Below are 24,496 nucleotides of genomic sequence, written 5' to 3'. Positions count from 1 at the left end.
AGAGAGGAGGAAAACCAGACAAAGAATCCAGATAGAGAAGGGGCAAGGCACTGAGAGGATAAAGACCCCAAAGGTTTCTGGGGCGGTAGATTCCGTGATGCTCAGTTAGTCTGTAAGAAAACAAGGCCACATAGAATACATAGACTTTAATGCCATGCAGCTCTTCATTTATTTATTCAACATTTTCCACAACAAATATTGATGCAAGGTGAACTAGATTTTATGAGAATCATGACGAAAGGTAGTTGTGGGATAAGGAACATCCAGGGCAGCAGTGATCTACAGGAGGTCATCTTGATCTCTTGGGCAGGTTTAGTCAGATCTGTTCCTACTTCATCCAGTGACCATCAAAAAGAGCTTTGACAACTGCTTTGGTCTCCTAGTCAGTCCTTTTGCCCCCTCCTTTCTGGAACATCCATCTCCAAGGGTTTCACTACTCTGGTTATAGAATATCTGATTGACCTTCTAGAAGCAAAGCAGTAGTAGATCACAGAACTGACCAGAGAAAGGAGATAGATTCAATCAGCTGATCTTTACAGGGGTCTCAGGAGAGACAGGAGGAAATGATATCATTTCATGGCCACTTCCTTTCATCTAAGAAATCTTTCCTGGGGAGAGCTTTATTCCTGGCTCCAGTGCACACAAGGGAGGCTGCCCACCAGGACTCAAAGGTGAGCTTTTCCAAGACCAGGAAATCGGCTGATTCGAAAAGGTGTCAAGTTGTAAGAAGGTGTTAATTTCATGCTTAATTCGTACAGGATCTTTCCGACAACAGGGGACAGCTTGAATCCATGCCCTGAGAGAGAAGGACAGCTGGTTGTCAGATATCCTCAGAGACAGACCCTGGGCTCTCAGGGATCTCCCTCCACATCTCCAGAAAAGACCAACTCTCTTCTTGGTGGAATCCCAAAACTAGATGTCTCCCACCATGATTCCCTTTTGTCATTGCCATTGATTGTTCCCACTCAGCCCACTGTAGATTTGGTGTCTACATTTTGGCCCCTATCTGGCCAGCTAAAAGCATGGAAAATACTCTTTTGTCTGGCACCAAGGTATGTCAGCTTTAAGGCACCCCAATTCCCCTTCACTGGGCTCACCAGAGAATCCAGCACCAATGATAATGTTGTTGTATTTGGGGTGTCTGTCAAGAATGAAGTTTCCATCAGGACTGTTCTAGAAAGAAAAAGTAACACCTGTGTCCCGTGGGTAGAGGAGAACAGCAGGCTCAGAAGGGAGGGAACTAGGCAGGATTTGCCTCCAGAATGAATGGGAACAGGGCACAGGAATGTGCTCTACATTGCTAGTGTCCCCTCAGGGCGCATCAGCCTCTCTCATTTGTCCATCTGCCTCTTACAGAGTTATGAACACAGTAGGTGCTCAGTTAATTCATGTAAACTAACTTTAGTCTGGATGCCTCAGGCTCTGGTGACATCTGTCTCTTCTCTTTGTCCCCAAGGCCTGCTCAACTAGAACATCTTGCCAAAAAATCTTTTAAAGCTCTTCTGGGAAACATAGTGAAGGACTGCCAGGCATAAGCCTAGTTTCCTAATGAAAAGGAATATGAATAACTTCTCCTGGGTCTCTCTTGGGTTGAAGAGAACCAGCCCACAGAAATGAGTTCATTTCTATGTTATATACTCTGCCTGGGGTCAAAGTGAAGCATACGTGTTTCCTCCCTCACCCTCCAGGGTTACGAGGGGGTACCCACCCTTACCGTGTACATGCAGTGCTCCATGATGGCCGGCTCAGGCTCTAGGTCAGGTAAATGGTCTCTGACAAAGCGGCTCAGGATCTGGACATCCTGGATGTCTGAGAATGCTGCAGGGCAGTCCCGCTCCTCAGGATCCGCATTGTTGCCGTGGTGATAGGAGATCTGGTTCCCAAGCAGAGCAGGGCATCTGCCAGGGCCAGCCTGCCAGCACCCCCGCCCAGCCCAGGGGGCAGGTTTGTCCACAGGATGCCCATCCATTATGTCATCCTTTCCCAGCTGGAAAGAGGCTACTTGTTGCCTCATTTGTTGCCTATCTATTGGCCCCCACCTCCTCTGTTTTCAAAGCACCCTTTGCTGGGTACTGAGGGTGCAAACAGCAAACTGTGAAGGAGACTCCTGCCATCACCCAATCCTCCCTCCAGTGTCTGAGGAAGGAAGGAAGTTAGGAGGAAGTTGAAACAGCCGCCCAAACTTGTGGGTCCCTTTTTTTTTTTTAATTGCTGGAGCTCAGTGCCTGTATCATGAATCCACTGCTCCTGGAGGCTATTTTTTCCCCTTTTGTTGACCTTGTTGTTTTATCGTTGTTGTGATTATTACTACTGTTGTTATTGATGCCATTGTTGTTGGATAGGACAGAGAGAAATGGAGAGAGGAGGGGAAGACAGAGAGGGGGAGAGAAAGACAGACACTTGCAGACCTGCTTCACCATGTGTGAAGCGACCCCCCTGCAGGTGGGGAGCTGGGAGCTCGAACCAGGATCCTTACGCCAGTCCTTGTGCTTCAGTGCTTGTACACTTAACCCGCTGCACTACCACCTGACCCCCTGTGGGTCCCTTTTAACCTTTTCACTCACCTTCATGAGCCCTGGGTACTCCCCAGAGGGCAGCCCGTAGATGTGGTGAGGAGCGTCGCTGGAGTCCAAGCTCAGGAAGCATGGGAAGGCATGGGACACACTATAGCTCCCCAGAGCTTTCTCTGGCCAGTAACACACATTGATCCGTAGGGTCTTGAGGAAGGGAGAGAAAGAGGAAAAAAAATAAGCAAGTTATGGAACTCTATAGACAGGGAGAGCAGTCTCTTCTGGGGTCCCATTGCCCTTTAACGCTAGACTAGATGCTTCCTTTATCCATCCTTGTTTCACCCAGCTGTCATCTCATTTATGTGGTACGTTTAAAAAAAATTTTTTATTTATAAAAAAGAAACACTGATAAAAAAAGACATAGGGTAAGAAGGGTACAACTCCACACAATCCCCACCACCAGAACTCCGTATCCCATCCCTTCCCCCGATAGCTTTCCTATTCTCTATCCCTCTGGGAGTATGGACCCAGGGTCATTATGGGGTGCAGAAGGTGGAAGGTTTGGTTTATGTAATTGCTTCCCCACTGAACATGGGCGTTGGCAGGTCCGTCCATACTCCTAGCCTGTCTCTCTCTTTCCCTAGTGGGACAGGACTCTGGAGAAATGGGGCTCTAGGACACATTGGTGGGGTCATCTGCCCAGGGAAGTCTGGTTGGCGTCATGTTAGCATCTGGAACCTGGTGGTACATTTTTAAATAACCTATGAAAACCTTTGAATCTTTGTCTCTCCCTCACCCCTTCATATTTTTAAAAAAATTATCTTTATTTATTTTTCTTTTTTTAAATTTATTTTCCCTTTTGTTGCCCTTGTTTTTTTATTGTTGTTGTAGTTGTTGTAGTTATTGATGTCATCATTGTTAGATAGGACAGAGATAAATGGAGAGAGGAGGGAAAAACAGAGAGGGGGAGAGAAAGAGAGACATCTGCAGACCTGCTTCACCGCCTGTGAAACACCCCCTCTGCAGGTGGGGATCCGGGGGCTCAAACCGAGATCCTTATGCTGGTCCTTGTGCTTCATGCCACGTGTACTTAACCCGCTGTGCTACCACCTGACTCCCTATCTTTATTTATTTATTGGATAGAGACAGCCAGAAATTGAGAGGAAAGAGGAAGATAGAGAGGAGGAGAGACACCTACAGACTTCATCACTCATGAAGCTTTCCCCCTGCAAGTGGGGACCAGGTGCTTGAACCTGGGTCTTTGTACATTGTAACATGTGTGCTCAGCCAAGTACACCACCACACAGCCCCCATCTTTTCTCATAACTGTACCCAGCCCCCTATTCTCTCTCTACAGAAGTTATTATGTTATAGTTAAGAAATGTTTACTATAGGCCAGGCTGTCTCCATATATAAATATGTGTGTGACATCATCATAAAATGTATGCTATATTATATATCATACATTTTTAATTTTTTTTATTTTTTAAAATGTTTATTTATTTATTCACTTTTGTTGCCCTTGTTGTTTTATTGTTATATTATTATTGTTGTTGCTATTGATGTCATCATTGTTGGATAGAACAGGAGAAATAGAGGAGGGGAAGACAGAGGGGGAGAGAGAGAGACACCTGCAGACCTGCTTCACTGCCTGTGAAATGACTCCTCTGCAGATGTGGAGCTGGGGGCTTGAACCAGGATCGTTAGGCCAGTCCTTGTGCTTTGAGCCACCTGTGCTTAACCCACTACACTACAGCCCGACTCCCATTTTATTTTATTTTATTTTATTTTATTTCCTCCAGAGTTATCACTGGCGCTCAATGCACCATGAATCCACTGCTCTTGGGGGCCATCCTCTTTCAATGGTTTTTTTCTTATTATTGTTGCTACTGTTGTCATTGCTGTTGTTGTAGGAAAGAACAGAGAGAAATCAAGAGAGGAGGGAAGACAGAGGGGGAGAAAAGGATAGACACCTGCAGACCTGCTTCACTGCCTACAAAGTGACCCCCTGCAGGTGGGGAACCGGTGGCTCAAACTGGAATCCTTGCATGGGTCCTTGCACTGTGCACTGTGTGTGATTAACCTGGTGCACTACCGCCTGGCCCCCTATATCATACAATTTAATTCTCCAACAGTCCTACAGTTTTAAAATGGAGATTCTGTACTAAGCACCAACTCTTGGGCCTCTGGTGCCCCTTACCTGAAGAGGCAGCTGAATTCCCAATGGATGGAGGAGCCTGTTGGTCCAAGGACCTGCTGTGATGATCAAACTCTTGGCTTGGTAGCTCCTGGAGATGGTTTTCACTGTGACTGGTAACCCTGGCTTTATCTCCGTCACCTTCTCTCCATCACGCACAATGCCTCCCAGTCGTCGAATGGCTTCCTGAAGGGACAGGAGCAGCAAGGAGAGAATGAGCTATGCATATGGCTCACTTTGGTGGACAGAAAACCCTACTCACTGACAAGATGTCCCAGGGTATACACAATGGGCCAACCTCAAGGTCAAGGCCAAAACCGGGAGGGCAGTGGCTCTCATCCAGTGGGTGGGAGGGGTGACAGACTGTCAGCAGCCAGGGTGTGCAGAGCAGAAGCTGCATTGCCTCTACAGCAGCATGGCATCACCTGGAGGACTCTGAGGGCCTTGTCTGCATAGAGGACTCCTCCCGTCTTGTCCAAGAGCCCCACTTCTCCCCTGGTCAGCCGAATGTTGGGGAAACGTTGCTTCAGTTCCTCAGAGGCAAGACACTGGTGATCTACCCCATGCCTGGACAGAGTGACCTGAATTGTCTTTAATTCTGGATCCTCCTTCTTTCCCAGGATCAGTAATCCAGTCTGCCTGCAAAACAAGCAAAAGCACATCCAGTGTGTGTCTGAGCTCCAGGCTATTCACTCTCACTCCTCAGCAAGGGTCCCAGGCCCAGGCAGAGGCATCAAGGGGACTCATGGTCTCACAGGTAGAGAATAGGTGAAGTCACCTTGAGTCTGTCTTCAAAGTCCCAAGATTGTTGGGCTGATTCCTAAATCAGCTCTTGGCTCTCTGATGTTGTGATGTGATGTAATTAGCATATAGCTGAGGAATGGACATAATTTACATACAGGCTGCCATCAGGATGGAATCAAGCGAGCACCAAGTGGAAGAGGCTCTCTCTGTTGCTGCACACTGCCTGCTCTTAGTTTTGGAGTACTCACTCCTGGCTCCCAGCTTTCCTGCATGCTTGAGGTGCCCGTCATGGCTGCCTCTCCTAGGAACTGAACACATGTAGCTCAGCTAGTTGGTAAACTCTTAAGACTCTCCTGGACAGCCATAATGAGTAAACTGTACCCCTGCTGATAATTGCTTATCTCATGGGGCTGAACTATTGGTAACTAACTCATGGACTTAGGGGCCTAGCTTACTCTTACCCTTGCAAATAACTGCTTATCTTGCTGCCATAAAAATTGTCTAAACCCGCTCCCAGCTGCACCTCAGCAAAGTTCTTTTATTTTTTGTTACAACACTCTGCGGTTGTTTATCTCCCCATCCTTCCTGCTCAGAAGCCATCTCACCCTTGAGGAAGAGACCATAAGTCCTCTCGTAGCTTCACACCTACAAAGGTGTCCCAGGAGTTCAATAGCATTTCCTGAACAATTTCCTAGTTTTGGTTTCTCTGTTCTTTTTTTTTTCTCTCCCCCCTCCCCCCCCCCCCCCGTTGCCAATAGAGTTATTGCTGGGACTTGATGCCTGCATGATGAACCCACTGCTCCTAGCAGCCATTTTTCTTTTCTTTTTATTTGATAGGACAATAAGAAATTGAGAGGGGAGGAAAAGATAGGTAGAGAAAAATAGAGACACCTGAAGCCCTGTTTCACTGCACATGAAATGAGCATGTTTCACTGTTTCACTGCTCATGAAATATTTCACTGCAAGTGGGGAGCTGGAGCTCAAATCCAGGTCCTCACACATGATAATGTATACATCACTGCATGTCCCCAGTTTCTCTATTTTATGTATCCTCTCCCCTCCCTCCTTATTTATTTCTTCTATCCCTTTCCAAGTCATTCTGTCCCTTCCTGAGTCACTGTTACCTCCTTCTCAGAGGTTATCTGTTTTGTGGAAAAGGTCCTAAAGTGTTAAATCTGGGTATGGCTCTAGCTCTGGCATTGCCTCTGCAATGGGTTCTGGCTACTCACTGCTCCAGTCTACTCACATATCTGTTGGACTGGTGCTTTAATGTCAGGATGGTACTGCCTTCCACCCATGGGCATGTGGGCATGGTATAAGCCTTTTTTTTTTAGCCTGCAGGGTTATCTCTGGGCTCAGTGCCAGCACTATGAATCCATGGCTCTTGGCAGCCATTTTTTTATTTTTAATTTTTTATTCCATTTTATTGAATAAGATAGAGAGAAATTTATCAGGGAAGAGGAGATAGAGAGGAAGAGAGAAAGACACTTGCAGACCTGCTTCACTGCTTGTGAAGAATCCTCCCTGCAGGCTGGGAGTGGGGGCTCAAACCCAGTTCCTTGTGCAGATTCTTGGCAATAGTACTATGTGCACTTAACCGAGTCCACCACTGCCCAGCCCCATGTGCCATTTTTTTCAGCTGTCACAATCCTTGGAGGTTTCCACTGGTATTTACTGGGCAGGCAGTTGGGAGGCTGGCTGTGCTGCTCAGGAAGATGCCATCCAACCCCGGCAGGGCCCTCCCACAGAAGCACCAGTAGATGGTCTCCAAGGGCTTCAGCAATTAATTCAGCAACTCTGGTTTTGTTTCCCCCTATACTTCCCTCTGTTCTTTTTTACTTCCTAAGGGAGTGACTGCTTCTTCTCATTCATGCTCATCTCGCTGTCACAGGAGACCAGTGCCCTCCTTCTGTAGGAACTGACCTAAATGACGGGAGGGTCACTCTGACCCCTGGGACCATCCCCATTGTTCCTCTTGGTTCCAGCAGCTGTGGTGACCAGCATCAGTCTGGTACATCCCCCAGGTACTGCATATAAAGCTGGTAATAGCCTATAATGGAGTCTCATGGATATTACATGCTTCCAAATCCCACATTATCTGGTTGGGGGGATTAAAGAGAAGATTGGGAGGGGGTAGGGACACAGCAGGCCTCGGGGCCGGTGTCAGTACACATTGCCGCGCAGCGTGCCCAATCCATTTGCCATGGCCCCCGCCTACCCAGCATCCACCAGCGGCACAGAGGCCTGAGTGTCTCCGCCTCTTCAAAGCTCAGCAGAGGATTGCGATGGGAGAAATCCCCAGCAGCCAGCAGATAGGCTTTTTCTGGTAGTCCCTGGAAGGACTTCAGATGGATTCTCAGGTAATGAGAATTTGCCTAGCAAACATCTTCAGTGACACGGTAGTTGAGAAGTCACCCAAACGCTGTTTGTTCTCAAGTCCTTTTTACCTGATTGGGTTGTGGTGGGAAAGGCCTGGCTTGGCCCTCACCTCGGCTGTCATTATGTCAGATCCTTGGCTCAGAAATTCCAGAAAAAAAAACATCATCTAATACCTGCCTAAAATATATCAGCCTCTGATCTACTTTCCTTTTTTTTTCCTTCCCGTCTTTCCCTTCCTTCCTCCCTTTTTCTTTTCTTTCTTGTCTTGAAATAGGGATTCCTCTTATAGAAATGTCCTGTATAGGAGGAAATGAACTCATGCCAGGACAACAGGCAAGTCTGTCGATTATGAAGTGCTGAATGATGTTCTAATTCCCAGGCTGTCCTGTGGTGGATGAAGTGAGAGTGCCCCATCCCTGAGAGTAAGCAGCTTGCTGATTCCACTGGTGAACGTAATTGTGCCGGTTGTAATCATTTTGCTCCAGCTCTCTACCCCTATGGCACTTACTTCTTAGCCCAGATATTGATCTAACAGTGGGAAAATTTCCATCTGAATTTGTGATGCTGGACCCTCCCCTAGTCCAAAGATGCGTTTGGGAAATTCTCATTTTCCGTGGATCACAGCTGAGCTATTTGGCCTGAGGGAAACTGTGCACTGCTGGAGAAATGCCTTGGATTGGAGAGAGATTTTTGACCATTATGAGCAAATCGGAAATAAATGTAAAACACTGCCTGGAAATGCAAAGGCCTGTCATTATGGGAGATAGGTGAGAGAGGCTCCTGTGGGAAATGCTTGGAGAATTGGAAATCAGTCAATCAAAACCGGGATGGGAGAATGGGCTTTTCTTCCCTGATATGAAGATAGATGACTTCCATGGGCAGATTGAAAATCATTTAAGTGCTTATTTTCTTAATGGCTTTTCCCGGATCCCAATAAACAGGCTGTTCGTTCTGCATCAATTTCTCACCCCCATGCTCTGGGCCTCCCTTCCCTCTTTCTCTGCTCAGACCTAGACTACAACGTTTGGGGAAGAACAGGGTGAAGAGGGACAGAAAGCACGAGAGAAATGGCCAGGGAACAACTGGCTCAGGACTGGCCTAAACAGAAGGCACCTTGAAGCCAGGAAACCCTGTAAAGAGCTCAGCTCCCTATTCCCTAAGTGCTGTCAGCTGAGCTGAGAGCATCTGGTGTGAGCTGCGCCTACCTCCCAAACCTGGCTGCATCTAACACTTGAAAGTGGTCATTGAAGAGCCCTCCCATAGGCCTTGTTGACTCCTCTTTAACCCAAATAAAGCCTCAGACATTATGTAGGGAGTTGCCGGTGGGAGATTTCCACCAGTTACTGTAGCAGGACAGGAGGAAGGAAGGAAGGAAGAAGCAAGGAAGGTTTGTGAGGGAGACAGCTCTCCATGCATCAGCCATCTCTCACCCGGCTCCAGCTTTCCTCTCTCTGTATTAGAAGTGGCAGGCACACCAGCTCCAAGAGTCACCTTGGGGAAAAACTTGAGTTGGGACCTGGTAACGGCTTCTGTCTTTGTTGGTTTTGGAGGAGCGCTTTGCGTTTCATCTTGTGCTCAGTGGGCCGAGGTGGAATTGGTTAACAAAGACTGCTCCAGGGAGGGGATGTGGCTGACAAGCCAGACACTTCGCAGACACAGGAAGCAGCAGCTGTGGTGGGGGCCACCAGGTTCTGCCAGCAGCTGTACTGCCTACGGCTGTGATCTTGTCTGATATTGTCGGCTAAGCAGGGGCAGCCAGGGTCAGGAGCTAGATAGTAGGACTCAAAGGGAGAAGGAGGGGCAGGAAAGAGATGGGCCGCAGAGCTGGGATTTGCTCTTGGTATCAGCGTCCTGGCTGTACACATCACAAAAGATTCAGACCTTGTGATCTGACACATGTGTCATTGCCTGCTCCCAAAATCTATGCAAATATTTAGAGCCCACCCGTGTTTAGTATGCCACTGTCATAGGAAGTGACAGAACAGAATAAAAAGAGTTGGACAACCCTCTTGACTACCAGCTCCTGAAGGTTTTTGTTTTGTTTTGTTTTTGTTTTTTGTCTCCCAGGTTATTGCTGGGACTTGGTGCCTACACTAAGAATCCACTGCTCCTGGAGGCGATTTTTTTTTCCTTTTATTGCCCTAGTTGTTTATCATTATTGTTGTTATTGCTGGATAGAACAGAGAGAAATCGAGAGAGGAGTGGAAGACATACAGGGGGAGAGAAAGATAGACACCTGCAGACCTGCTTCACCGCTTGTGAAGTGACTCCCCTGCAGGTGGGGAGTTGGGGGCTCGAACCAGGATCCTTACACCACTCCTTATGTTTCATACCATGTGCGCTTAACCCGCTGAGCTACCACCTGGCCCCCAAGGTTTTTTGTTCTTTTTTCCTCCTCATCATCAAATAGCATTAAGCCAGTTCACTTCATATTAATTAGATTATATTATTGTCCTGGTTTTCCAGAAGAATCTAAGAGAATAAGAACCACAAAGATGATGAATTATTTAAAAAATAAGAATTAAGGACAAAGGGTAAAGAACTTGGAATGAAAGTTATCTGCTCTGTGTCCCTACAAAAGAAAAGCACCACATAAATTAGTGTTTCTGAGTAAATTAAAGTGGCCTAAGGAAGATCTTGTTAATAAAAATGGTAATAATATGTAACCACCTATAGAGCTTTATGGTTTTATAAAGCACATTCGTTTTAGTCTTTATTTTTCATAATTGGGGCTGTGAAGTATATATGGTGTAATAGTTCCCCTTTTTTTTAGTATTTATTTATTTACTCATGAGAAAGGAGACAGAGAAAGAGTCAGACATCACTCAGTACATGTGCTGCCAGGGATTGAACTCATGGTTGAGAACCCAATGCTTTATCCACTGCACTACCTCCCGTATCACATAGTTCCACCTTTAAAAAAACATTAATTAATTATTCCCTTTTGTTGCCCTTGTTGACATAGTTCCACTTTTAAATGTACACTAGCAGTCCTTTGACCTGGGATGCCTAACTCCCGAACTTATTTAAAGATGAACAAAGTAACCAGTTTGGGGGGTTGGGTGGTAGCACAGTGGGTTAAGTGCACATGGCCATGGCGCAAAGCGCATGCCGGGGAGTCCCTTCACAGGCGGTGAAGCAGGTCTGCAGGTGTCTGTCTTTCTCTCCCTCTCTCTGTCTTCCCCTTCTCTCTCCATTTCTCTTTGTCCTATCCAATAATGACATCAATAACAATAATAACTACAACAACAATAAAACAACAAGGGCAACAAAAGGGGAAAAAACAAATAAAAAATAAAGTAACCAGTTTGTGGTATCTTCTAAACCAAATCAGGTCTACCACCTGTTTTGGGCTTTGTTTGTTTTGTTTTGCTTTTTTTTTTTTTTTTACCAGAGCACTGCTCAGCTCTGGCTTATGGTGGGCACAGGGGATTGAGCCTGGAACCTCTGGTACCTCAGGCATGAAAGTCTGTTTCATAAACCACTGTGCTATTTCCCCCTCGCCCAGGCTACCACCTGTGTTTTTCTGGCACATAAGCCAAGATGATTTTTACATTTTTAAATGGTAGATAAGAAACAAAGCAAGAATACTATTTTATGATATGACAATTATATTACATTTCAGTGCCTGTAAATAAAGTTTTATTGGAACACATCCAAGCTCATTTTACATATTTTCTGTGGCTGCTTTCATACTACAATGGCACAGCTGAGTAATTGGCAGACCTAAGTTACAACAGAGAGCATGAGGCATGCAAACCTAAAATACTGTGTGCCCATGTTCAGCACACGTTTGCCTAGCCCTATTCAGGTCTATTCTAAACTATAGCAGTTCTGTGATTTACACTTACGGGTTAAGACCCTGACTACCAATTAGCAAGCCTCTCATATGGTTATGGAAACACTTAACATGTAACAGAAAATTAGAACAGCCCCAGTTCCTTAATATAAGCACTAAATCTGTGAGGAGGAGGAGGAGGAGGATTTGTCAGATACTATCCCAAGCTTTTTATGTGCTTATGTTCACAACAGTTCTGTGAAAGAATTATCATCACTCCTGCTGTACAGATGAGAAAACTGAGTCTCACAGAGGTTAAACAAAACAGCTCCAAATCAAACCACTCAGTGTGTCAGAACTGAGATGTAGAACAGGCCTGACTGCTGCCAAGGCCCTTACAAATTCCTACCCTTCTGCCAAATTAGAGGATTATGAAAGTATAAGAGCCTCTACTCTCTACCCTAATCCAGCTTTCTAGTCCTGTTCTCAACTTTGACACTATCATCCCAGACAATACTTTTAGCCCACTTACATGTTAGCTGTGAGGCTCAAGCAAAAATTGCTAAAGTCATGGGCCCCTTGGAATATACCTAAAATAGATTTCTTAGCTTCTTCCCACATAAAGACCTTTAGTTCTTTTTTATTTTATTTATGTTTATTTATTTACTTATTTATTTACTGCCTCCAGGATTATCGCTGGGACTCGGTGCCTGCACTATGAATCCACTCCTCCTGAAGGCCATTTTTCCCCTTTTGGTTGCCCAGTTGTTTATGGTTGTTATTATTGTTGTTGTCATTGATGGTGTTGTTCCCAGATAGAACAGAGAGAAATGGAGACTGGAGGGGAAGACAGAGGGGGAGAGAAAGATAGACACCTGCAGACCTGTTTTACCACTTGTGAAGTGATCCCCACCACACACAGGTGGGGAGCCGGGGGCTAGAACTGGGATCTCTACGCGGATCCTTGAGCTTTGTGCCATATGCGTTTAACCCACTGCACTACTGCCCAACCCCCACCCCAAGAACTTTAGTTCTATCTACTCTATTCTTTCCTTTAGGTTCTTGATTATTATTGTTTAGATTCCTGCTTTATATCTTACTGCCTTTCAGCTACCAAGTTACAGATATGACCATGATGCCATCCCTGGAGAGATGACCTCACCAATGTGTCCTGGAACCCCACCTCTCCAGAGCTCTATCACACTAGGGAAAGATAGAAACAGGCTGGGGGTATATGGATCAACCTGCCAACATCCATGTCCAGAGGAGAAGCAATTACAGAAGCAAGACCTTACACCTTCTGCAACCCATAAAGATCTTTGGTCCGTACTCCTAGGGGGATAAAGAATAGGGAGCCTTCTAATGGAGGGGATGGGACACAGAACTCTAGTGGTGGGAATGGTATGGAATTGTACTCCTCTTATCCTACAATCTTGTAAATCATTATTAAATCGCTAATAAAAATAATAGTAATCAGAAGTAAATGACCCATAACAACATAGCACTTTCTCTCTTAGGCATCTTTTCAAAGAACAATAACAAAATAAATAAATAAATAAATAAATAAAACAAATACCCTTCCCCCCTCAAAAAAAAGAAGAAAATAAAAGAACCTCCTACCCATGGACCTTTTCCCCTGCAGCAACAGGTGGAAACTTGCACAAGCTCCCATGACTGGTAAGAGACAGAATATAGTCAGATTCAAGCCCATCTTGAAAGCCTCTGGAAACTCTTCTCATCATAGTCACCTCCTTGTCCACTGGGAAGAAGTAGGCCTTCTAAGTCTTTGGTAATTTCAGCCAAAGACATTCAGCAGTATTCACAGCTGATTGACAGAGAGGGGTTCCTTTGTCAAGCTTCCCCTCAGCAAGACTTGCTCCTTTATTTAGGTTCTGGGTGCACTAGCTGCCTCTGGAATAAACCTGCAATTAGCTGCCTTCACTGTATTTGCATAATGGATTTCACTTTGTTCTTGAGTTAATGGTGTTTTTGCAACAGAACAGTAACCTCTTGGTTCCTGGCCATTAAAGTAACTGCCACCCTGTAGGGCAGAACCACTGTTTTGTAGGAAGTTCAGTTAAAAGCCACAGAAAAATTGGGAAGGGGGGGTGGGATAGGCAATTAAAGTTCTTTTGGCATTATGTGTTATTTGTCTTTCTCCCTATGACTGTTTGAAAGGTCAGTGGGAGTGGGGGAGGGAATTTTTTTTTTTATTGCCACCAGGGTTATCACTGGGATTCTGTACCTGCTCCCGGTGCCCATCCCCCTCTTTATTTGATAGAAAAGAGAGAAATTGAAAGAAGGAGAGGGAGTCCAGTGGTAGCACAGCGGGTTAAGTGCACATGGCACAAAGCACAAGAACTAGCATGAGGATCCTGGTTTGAGCCCCTGGCTCCCCACCTGCAGGGGAATCACTTCACAAGTGGTAAAGCAGGTCTGTAGGTATTTATCTTTTTCTCTCCCTCTCTGTCTTCCCCTCCTCTCTCCATTTCTCTCTGTCCTATCCAACAGCAATGACATCAAGAATAACTACAACAATAAAACAATAAAGACAACTGTTGTATGTTCTCCCCCTGCCAAGAAAATTGGTTCAGTCCTGCTAGTTTTCGCTGCCCGCTAGTCCCTGCCCCAAGGAACCCCGAGAGAGTTCCAAAGTTTCAGAGTTAGAGTGGTCTCCTAGTCAAGATCTCAAAATGCCTGCCTCCATGGGTGGCCAACACTATATCATTTCTTCTCCAAAACAGAAGATTCCGGGTGCATCTGGGTGACAAGTCTAGCAGATGGAGACTTGTCTCAAGTGGCCTCCCCCAGGGCTCTGTTCTGGCTCCTACACTATTTAATATTTACATCAATGACCTCCCAGAAACTTCTTCAAGGAAGTTCATCTACGCCGATGACATCTGCTGTGCAACTCAGGCATCCAAGTTTGACATCCTCGAGGAAACATTCCTGAAAGACATATCTCTGATATCTGATTACTGTAAAAAATGGCGACTAATCCCTAGCACTGCAAAAACGGTATCATCTGTTTTCCATCTATACTATGCCTCGGCCTCGCATGAGCTTAATGTGCAGCTTGGCGATACGAGAATCCGGCATGAAGCCCAGCCAGTCTATCTTGGTGTCACTCTCAATCGCACCCTGTCATTTCACGAACATCTCACAAAAACTGCAGCAAATGGGGGTCGGGCGGTGGCGCAGTGGGTTAAGCGCATGTGGCGCAAAGCGCAGGGACCGGCGTAAGGATCCCAGTTCGAGCCCCTGGCTCCCCACCTGCAGGGGAGTCTCTTCACAGGCGGTGAAGCAGGTGTCTATCTTTCTCTCCCCTCTCTCTCTGTCTTCGCCTCCTCTCTCCATTTCTCTCTGTCCTATCCAACAACGAATTGCGTCAACAAGGGCAATAATAATAACCACAATGAAGCTACAACAAGGGCAACAAAAGGGGGAAAAATGGCCTCCAGGAGCGGTGGATTCATGGTGCAGGCACCGAGCCCAGCAATAACCCTGGAGGAGGAAAGATAAAAAAAAAAAAAAAAAAAAAACTGCAGCAAAGGTGGGCGCGAGGAATAACATCATTGCAAGACTGGCCAGCTCCTCATGGGGCGTGAGCGCTTCCACACTACAATCATCATCTCTGGCATTATGCTATTACACTGCAGAATACTGTGCCCCAGTATGGTTCCGTAGCCCCCATGTCCACTTGGTCGATTCCAAATTATATTCCTCCATGAGGATAATTTCTGGAACCATCCGTTCAACCCCGGTTCCATGGCTGCCAGTTCTTAGCAACATCGCCCTGCCAGATATTCATCGGGATGCGGCATCATCTAAGTTCATTTCCCACGTCTACGCTCGACTGGACCTGCCAATCTACGCGGATATCTTTGCCCACCCTGTCCAACGCTTGACGTCTCGTCACCCAATCTAGTCCCCTACGCCTACACTGAACTTCTCTGTTCCAGACTCTTGGAAACAGAGTTGGCAGTCAGCTGAGGTAAAGAACAAACACCTCATCACAGACCCCTGCAAGCGTCAACCCGGCTTTGACCTAGCACGTTATGATTGGGCCCTCCTCAATCGCTATCGAACAGGCCATGGCCGGTGCGCCGCTATGTTCCATCGCTGGGGAGCCAGAGACGACCCGAACTGCCCCTGCGGCTCCAGACAGACTATGACCCACATAGTCAACGACTGCCACCTCTCCAGATTCAAAGGAGGTCTCGAAACTTTACATCAGGCTCAACCTGATGCGCTTGACTGGCTACAGAAGAAGGGCAAATGCTAGAAGAAGAAGAGTTCGAGAGTGCTTGGCGCCGCCACGGGGGAAAGAGGCAAGAGAGTTCTGTTTGGTGATTAGTTTGGGTTAGTTTATGAATCGTTGTTCCTGAATAACGAAATACAGCTTCCCTGCCCAGCCGTATGTCTCTGGTCGTCTCTGTTACCCGCCCGTGAAGCTAGCCCGGCTTGCTAGAGCCTTTACAGACTGTTGCCTTGAGGACTATACAATGCCAAATAGCCCCTCTGTTTGGTGGGTCATGCCCTCCCGCCTCCCCCTCATTATGTACCCTTGCCCTTCCCCCACCCCAAGCAGGGAATGTTCCTTTACACACCAATCCTTCCCTTCACACCACACTGGCTTTTACTACTCCCCTACTTGTCCCTTCCTGTTTTGTTATATCAATTAGGTTTATGCCCAAAAGGTTTCTGCTCCATGATAGTCTTTTACAGACTTTTAACATCTTATGCAATTACTAGATAGAAAGATAGAAAAGATGTAGAGATATTGTGAAGAGATGGTTGAGCAGGCTGTGCTTAAACCTATGAGATGAGTCTCTCCAGGTAAGTCTCTCTCTCTAAAGAGGGGTTGAGCACAGGAGGACGCATAAATCTCACAAGGTTGGCAGCCATTTAAGCCTTCCCTCCTCCACAGAAAGTCCTACATCTTACCACCTGAGCACGGCATTCCTTAAAAACATTTAAGCCTGCTCCATTCCATTTTTCTTTACTGTGTCCATTTAGATATAAAGGGATAGGAAATGTTGCTGAGGAATTATTCTGATGCAGTCTCCGCCCCCAGGTTTTTCTACACCCCACAAAATCCTAGCAGTGCCCCCTTCAACCAATCCTGGCCCCACACGTCACCCCTGGTTGTCGCTCAATAAAAAGCCCCCTCACCCCCCCCTCTGGGCTCTCAGCTCCCCCTCTCTCAGATCTCGCCCCCTTCTCTCCCCTTGTGGTCAGGTAGTGGGGACGGCCATTGCTGGCTGGCTCCACGTGGTCTGAACCAAACCCCCCCCATCCTATAATAAAGATTTGTGTACCCCTTTACTCTGGACGTCCACTCTCTTCTCCGCGGTGCAGCCCGACACCAGACCGCCACAACAACAGACAACAAAAGGGAATAAATATTTAAAAAAAAGAAAAGAGAGATAAAGAGGGAGAGAAACACCTGCAGTGCTTGCTTCATTGCTCGGGAAGCTCCCCCCCCACCCCCGTACGTGGGGAGCAGGGGCTTAAACCCTGGTCCTTGTGCATGGGGACATGTTCGATTAACCAGGTGTGCCACCACCTGGCCTGAAGTGGGAATCTTATGAGTCAGAGGTCATGGGGACAACAGGAAAATGGCTCATTCACTGACCAGCAATGCAGCCTGACCACACCCATTCTGTTCTAATGGGAGGAAGTAGTCAAAAGGCACAGAGTTAAGTGCATACAGGTTGCTCTGAGATGAAGACTCTGAATGAAAGGTTATGATACTGGTAGAAAAATCAACAGTCAGGGAGGCCAGGCAGTGGCATACCCAGTAAAACTCACATAGCACTAATTGCAAGGACCCACATAAGAACCCTGGTTCAAGCCCCTGCTCCCCACCTACAGGGGAGAAGCTTCACAAGGGGGGAAGCCTCACAGGCCATGAAGCAGGTCTGTGGGTATCTCTTTCTCTCTCCCTCTCTATTTCCCCTCCTCTCTAAATTTCTCTCTATCCTATGTAATAAATAGAAAAATTGTTGGCAGGAGCAGTGGATTTGAGATGCCAGCACTGAGCCCCAGGAATAATAACCCTGGAGGCAAAAAGAAAGAAAGAAAGGAAGGAAGGAAGAAAGAAAGAAAGAAAGAAAGAAAGAAGAAAAATCAATAGTCAAGACAACCTCCTCTTCCTCTATTTCCGCTCCTGTTCTGAGAGTCTTAGATGACTCTACTGAGAAGTCAATACAAATTCCAGTTCTGGCTGCCTGACCAAAGTGCCTATTCAGCGTTTTTCCCAGTGCAACTTCCGCTGGCCTTGGACACAGGATCTAAGCCCAGCCCCAGAACCCAGGACCTGGCAGGAGCCAGTTGGACCAGTGGGCGATCACAGTGACAGCAAACAGAATGTGTCCATGTGATTGGCGCATGATCACCCCATGTCCCTCCTGGCACTGCCACCCCCACACTAAAAGCAACTCTGGGTACTGGGTCCCACAATTTAAAGAACTCTTCCCCAGTCTCCATTCCCCATGAACCTCTGTAGTTGTGTCTCAGACTCCTGCTCCAGCTGGGCCCACAGCTTATAGCACTCCTCCATCATCTGGGTGTAAAAGTCTTCAATGTACGCCCTTCGGATTATCCGGCTCTGCCCATGGGAGCTTCCTCGAGAGTGTGGCAGGAAGAACTGCAGGTGGAAAATAAACGAGACAAGTGAAGCAATTGCCTCTTGCTTGGTATCCCCCTGCAAGAGCATCTCAGCCAGCACTGTCACACAGGAGCCATTCGCTCCTCAAACATTTGCATCTAAGCAATCTCTCCAAATTCTCCTTTTCTAGACTCTCAGGATGGAGCCTGATCTTCAGTAGCACCAACTCAGGCCCCCTTTTCACTAACAACTTCCACAGCCACACATCCCTTTGTTGACTGGTCTTCTCTCATCTTGCTGCAATCTCACCCTACTAAGACTCAGAATAACAAAATTACAAAGAACTTTCATGAGGTAACTACTTGGGAAGGTGCCTGCTTTGCCATGTTTGTAGCCCAGCCTCAAGTCCTCCCCTCCCCACCCTCTGTGGCACTGGGGAGGGGGAGCATCATTGCTGTGGTCTCTCTCTATATCTATCTATCCAAAAAAAAAAAGTCTACCTAGAGTAGTAAAGCCCCAGCAATGAAAAGAAGAAAGGAAGGAAAGAAGGAAGGAAGGAAGGAAGGAAGGAAGGAAGGAAGGAAGGGAAGAGAGGTCAGACAGTGGCACACTGGGTTAAGCGCACATAGTACAAAGCACAAGAACTCATGCAAGGATCCCAGTTCAAGCCCCCGGCTCCCCACCTGCTGGGAAGTCACATCACAAATGGTGAAGCAAGTCTACAGGTGTCTATCTTTCTTGCCCCCTCTCTATCTTCCCTTCCCCTCTCAATTTCTCTCTATTCTATCCAGCTATTTAAAAAAAAAAAAGGAAGAAACAGCCACCAGGAACAGTGGACCCATAGTGCAGACACTGAGCCCCAGCAATAACCCTGGAGGCAAAAAAAAAATTTAAATAAATATAAAATAAAAATTCTAAAAAAGAGAGAGAGCCTTTGAGATCACTCTAAAATGAGTCAAGGAAACTGATGTTATTTTATTTTGTTTTTTACACTTTTATGATTTCAGCTCACTCAGGGTAAAAGGAGCTAATTTGGGATTTAGCAAAAGATGCAGATTTTTCTGTAAGGTTGGACCCAGGGACCCTCCAGAATTGAACAAACTGATAGAGAATGAGAAAAGTTTCTAAACAAACCAGCTTGTTGTCAACCAGAGTAAACCACAGCCAGCCGAGGTGCCTATAGGGAAGGATGGGAGGTGGCTCTCAGAAGAACCCTGGAGTCAACCCCCACACAAATAGTGCTCATTGTAGCTTGCATTATAGCATGGGGTTAACTTCCCATAAGAAAAAATAAGGACTAAGTCTTATTTCCTGAGTACCAAACAAAGTGATATTATCATGATATTATTATAGAAGTGGCAAAAAAAAAAAAAAAAAAGCCAGAAACCTCTGCTGGGTTTTAGAACATGAAGTCAGGAACATGCAGAGAAGAATCCTACCTCTTATGAAGAATCACACAAAGTAGTGCCTTATTGTTATTTTATTTCCTTTCTGGGCCGGATAAACCATTTTGGCACAGAAAAGGTGAAGTGGCCAGAAAGCAGAGAACAGGATCTGGAACTCTTCTTAGCCAAGGAGGCAGTAAGAGAGGAAACACATAGTGACTCAACATGGGTCACAGGGAAAGTGAAGCTTTCTTTGTACTGTCATGAAACACACTAGCAACTAAATACATTGCATAGAATTTGTGATGATTCAGGTCCTCTGGCCCTTGAATCCCAGTCTGCTGGCTCTGGAAAACGCCAAAGGTGGAAAGTGCAGAGAGGATACAGTACCTGCTCCAGCAGGAGGACACTTTTCCTGTGTTTGGCCAGATGGTATGCGGTAAAACAGCCCTGGATGCCTGCCCCAACCACAACGGCATCATAGACCTCCTTCCCAGCAGTCATGATGCCCACTCAGTCAGCCCTGCAGCCATCCACCAAGCTCACAGAGGAGAAGGTAAACAAGAAAAGGCTGGCTCTGGGCTGAGGGAGGAGTAAGGCAAAGTCCCCACTGGCCACAGGTTCCCACAATCCCCTGGGGGCATGTCCTTCTTCCTGCTTCTCCCTCCCCAGATCCTGGCACAAGGCTCAGCCCCCGCCTCTCCTGCAGAGCAGAGCTGGGTCTCCTGATTTGTGAGGTTTTGCCCAGCTCAGCTGCCAGCCTCACCCTTGCATCCCTCTAGTTTTCTATTCTTGGCTCAATTATTGTCATGCAAATGGACTCCTTCCTATGCCACCTTCCTGTCTCATTATGATCTTTGTCTCGGGGACTTTGGCCCAGGAATTTCAATGCCGCCTAGACCAAACTGGGCACCAGCAAGGCTGCCTCCCCCTGCTGGCTTCCCTCTCTTTAGTCTAATTTCCTTTGGAGATTCCAATGGGCTGAGCTAAGAACTTGGCACCATGCCCAGGGTAAAGCCCACCTCCCTGGCGGGTGGTAAGGTCAGGGAGTAAACGAAGGGCCCAATTAGGAGGGCAGTTTTGTGATTATGAAATTACTCTCAGTGTGTTTTACCTTGTTTTTTTTTTTTTTTAAAGGAGAAGAAGAAATGGTCCTGAACAAATGGAAAGGACAGCATAAGAGGAGGAGCCTTCTGCTGAGACGCAGAGAGGGCCAGGCACCAGCTAGGGCACAGAGCAGCCCTGTGCTGAGCCCCCTGTTACCCCCTATGCCACACAGTGTGCTAAGCAAGACCTTTTACATTACATTCTGGACAGAGATCTGCAAGGCCTAATGCTTTACACATTTTGGAGATCTTTCCTTTTTGAGAAGAAGAAAAGGAGGGCCAGAAGATAGCACCAGGTAGCACACAGGATTTGCATACCAGAGACCCTAGGTTTTGCCCCTGCCACTGCACAATGGCAGAGCTCAGTGGTCCTCTGGTCTTTCTTTCTCACCTGAAAATAAGTAAACAAACAAACAAACAAATCCTTCTTTAAAATGGAAAGGAAAGGGGCAAGCAGTGGTGTACCTGGTTAAGAACATACATTACCATGCTGGAGGACCTGGGTTTGAGCCTCCCATTCCCCACCTGTTGCCAACAAACAAACAATAAAAGAAGAAGGAGAAGGAGGAAGAGGAGGAGGAGGAGAGGAGAAGAGGAAGAAAGAAAATGAAAGAAAAGGAAGGAGGTTGGGCAGTAGTGTACCTAGATGACCACACTCACTACCATGTGCAAGGACCCAGGTTCAACCCGTTCCCCACCTGCAGTGGGGAGGTTTCATGAGTGCTGCAGGCACCTCTCTTTCTCTCTCCTCTCTCTATCACCCCTTCCCTCTCAATTTCTCTCTATCAAATACAAAAAAAAAAAAATTTAAGGTAAAAATTGTGGATTTGTCATGCAGGCACCGAGCCCAGAGATAATCCTGATGAAAAAAAAAGTGGGGGGGGGGGAAGAAAAGGAAAATTATGGAGGTAAAATTAAGTGCTAGAACTTGGAGGAGACCATGCAAGCAAGGGGATCTGTGGTAAAAAAAAAAAAAAAAAATTGTTAGCTTTATGAACAGTCTACCACAGAATACATTATCTTCTTTAAACCTCAGGGCCAGGAATAAGTATCTCTAGCTCCACTTTTAACACATTCAGGAGGGCCCCAATTGGGTCACTCTTTCTATCACTCTTTCCATCTGCTCTGTAGTTGCCTGACCAATATTATTAGGACATGGCAGAAGTGATGCTGAAACACTTTCTGACCTAGTCCTAAGCAGTCTTAACTGAGAAATTCTGCTACCTGTGTTGAAGCCCGTGTTCCTGAAGTCCTGAGCCACCATGTTAGAAGGCCTGTCACCCTAGGGGGAAGATCTGAGACTACTATATGCAGAGCAGATACAAAAGTAAGGCCATCTCGGACACTCAGCCTAGCCAGCATCGTCTGAGAGACTAACTTCATCCTGTCAAGCTATCTAGCCAGATCTGAGTTCCTGACCTATGAAATCATGAGATAGAACAAAATGGTTACTGTTTTTAGTCACTAAATTTGGGACTTGTCTTTTATGAGGACATAACTGAAACACCTGTTTACAGTCAAAGATGTGATAACTCACCCCAAGTAACACACATGGTCAGTATGGGCACTACAGAGCCCCTTGCCTGAATCACTGTACTTGTTCTCCTGAAGATAATCCAGAATTTGTAATTAATGTTTCTGACTTCGATACTTGATTGCGTTTCTCACGTAATGTTATAAATGGGAGAGAATACTGGTCCAGGAAATCTGTGTGACCACAGGGAGCTGCCCAGCCTTAGCACAGAGCCTGCCCCAGCAAAGAACCTCCACAGAGAGGCCTTGACAATTAGCCATCCTCAACCCAGCCTTCCTCTCTGAGGAAAACTGGGGCCCCACAGAGAGGTGCCATATGACTGGTGTTATTTATTTATTTATTTTCTTTCTGGAAAAAAAAGAAGGAAGAAAGAAAGAAAAGAAGAAAAGAAAAGCACTTTTGAATTCAGAAATCGTATCAAACCCACCCACCCCTAGCCCACATGGACTAAGATCCCACCTGCCTCACAGCTGCACAATTCCTGTAAAGTAAAATACGGCAGTCATAACACAGGAAAGACATTCTGCTCGATTATGAAAAAGCTTAATATCAATATCTAAGGCCAGTCCCAGGATTTCTCTTGATGTCAGAGAATAGTTTATACACAAGAAAAATCAGACAATAAATCCTCACATGGAAGTGTGCCCGGGATCACTAGCAATGAAAAAAAGTGGAAATTAAACAGCTCTGAGGCGTGATTATGTGTCTATTAAACGAGCAAAAATAAATAAAAATGATTAAATCTTAAGTTGTCAGTGCTGTGGGGGTGGAGAGGGAGTAAGGATGGCAATTCTGACTGTCCTGGGCTTCCAGAGTGTCTGGGGGTGGTCAGCAAGGACTGCGTAAACTCATTCAAACATTCTGACCTAGAAATTCAGCTTGAAAGAACTGTACACACAAGGAAATATCCAAAAAGAGAAAAAGACATTTGAATGAAGACATGCCTAGGCTTTTATAATATAAAAAAATTGGAAACAACCCAGCCACAGGGAATAACTGAGCAAACTCTGGTAGGTTGACACGGTGGAATACTATGTAGCAATTCAAAATGACAAGAGTGAGGGCTGTGGGTTAAGCAGAAATATGAATAGGAAATAGCACTTAGAAGGAGAAATAGAATACAAATAGACACAGACTGATCACAATGGGTAAGGGTGTGTGTGTGTGTGTGTGTGTGTGTGTGTGTGTTATAAGATCTAAAGAGAGTTTGAGCAGGTCATTGAGCTTAATGCTCATTACATTTCTATATTCTATAAACACAGTACCTGCATTCACAATTTGTAAAAGAAAAAGAAATGCCCTGGGGAAATAGATGCTTCAGATCTCCCTGGTCACTGGTTCCAGGGTCTAGGGGAGTTCTTCCTTTGTTCGCATCTTTGTTGTTCTTGCTGTCTCTCCTCAAGCTCCCAACCATTTCTTATTGTTCATCTTCCAGGAAACAAAGAAAAGCAGCTCTGTATTCCTCCTCTCCTCTGTTTAATATAATATCCCTTCAGAAATAAAATGTTAATTCCTTCTCCCCATTCCTGTTTCACAAGCCTGTCCTGGATACCTAGACTCAAACCTTCTGCTGCTGCTTATTAAGAATTTCAAACAAGTCCTCCAAAACCAGATACAGACCAGGGCCCAGCCTTGAAATGAAAAGCGAATCGACTTCTGAAGGCTTCCCCTTTTCTTGGGTTTGCTTGTCCTTGTGGCTGTCCTGACAGGGCCAGGCAGAGAGAAGTGATCCCCTCAAATTCCATTTTAACACCCATTCTGGATCGGAAGACTATTAAAGGGAGAGCCAGCAGCCCTACACCACACGGCTGTGTGTGTGTCAGCAATTGCTGCTCATATCCTGGGGCAGAGCCACTGAGGATGTGAGGCTGAACTGCTCATCTGATAACTTGATTGACACTTCGAAGATGGGGGTTGGAGAGCTGAGCCAGGGAAGCAGCAAGCTGTACAGTTCAGAAATAATGAGGACCTGAGCCAGGGAAAGAGAGCTGAATAAATAAGAGAGACCTAGGCATTGAATGGAGAGGGAGAGGTTTGTTTCTCTTCCTTGTCCCTCTTTACCTAGGAGCTGGAGTCTGGGGCAAGGAAGCAGACTGGCCAATCAGGAAGAAATTCCTAGATCTGTCAGGGTGTTTGAGGTCCAAATGTGCAGGGGATAGGGTATGAGAAAAGAGTGACTGAGCTGGTTTCACCACCCCCACACCTTTTGCCTCAGGTCATCGATTGTCTTCCTCACCTATATTCTTGCAT

The 24,496-nt window shown here is 46.2% G+C and overlaps 1 protein-coding gene across 2 annotated transcripts; it reads right to left on the bottom strand.

Annotated features, from left to right (window-relative positions):
* Positions 1-140: 140 nt before the first annotated feature.
* On the bottom strand, positions 141-20,905 carry PIPOX (pipecolic acid and sarcosine oxidase). Of its 2 annotated transcripts, none has more exons than XM_060204043.1 (8): positions 19,997-20,905; positions 18,112-18,260; positions 5,133-5,346; positions 4,711-4,893; positions 2,565-2,717; positions 1,715-1,873; positions 1,098-1,173; positions 141-465 (listed from the first exon to the last, which is right to left on the bottom strand). In XM_060204043.1, the coding sequence occupies exons 1-8, from the start codon at positions 20,108-20,110 to the stop codon at positions 443-445; spliced, it is 1,071 nt and encodes a 356-aa protein (XP_060060026.1). In that variant the 5' UTR covers positions 20,111-20,905; the 3' UTR covers positions 141-442. The 2 variants fall into 2 exon arrangements, with proteins under 2 accessions (XP_060060026.1, XP_007520515.1); XM_007520453.3 differs by having other exon boundaries at positions 141-796; positions 19,997-20,900.
* Positions 20,906-24,496: the final 3,591 nt, after the last annotated feature.

This window comes from Erinaceus europaeus, chromosome 12, assembly GCF_950295315.1.
Source record: "Erinaceus europaeus chromosome 12, mEriEur2.1, whole genome shotgun sequence".
Lineage (NCBI taxonomy): Eukaryota > Metazoa > Chordata > Mammalia > Eulipotyphla > Erinaceidae > Erinaceus > Erinaceus europaeus.
This window is presented reverse-complemented; position numbering and strand designations above follow the sequence as displayed.

Coding starts and splice junctions, on each gene's coding strand:
- PIPOX (XM_007520453.3), bottom strand. CDS start 20,110: ATGACTGCTGGGAAGGAGGTCTATGATGCCGTTGTGGTTGGGGCAGGC. Junction 4,894..5,132: donor AGGCCCTCAGAGTCCTCCAG/GTGATGCCATGC, acceptor CTGTCCCTTCAG/GAAGCCATTCGACGACTGGG. Junction 1,874..2,564: donor AGTACCCAGGGCTCATGAAG/GTGAGTGAAAAG, acceptor CTTGGGAACCAG/ATCTCCTATCACCACGGCAA.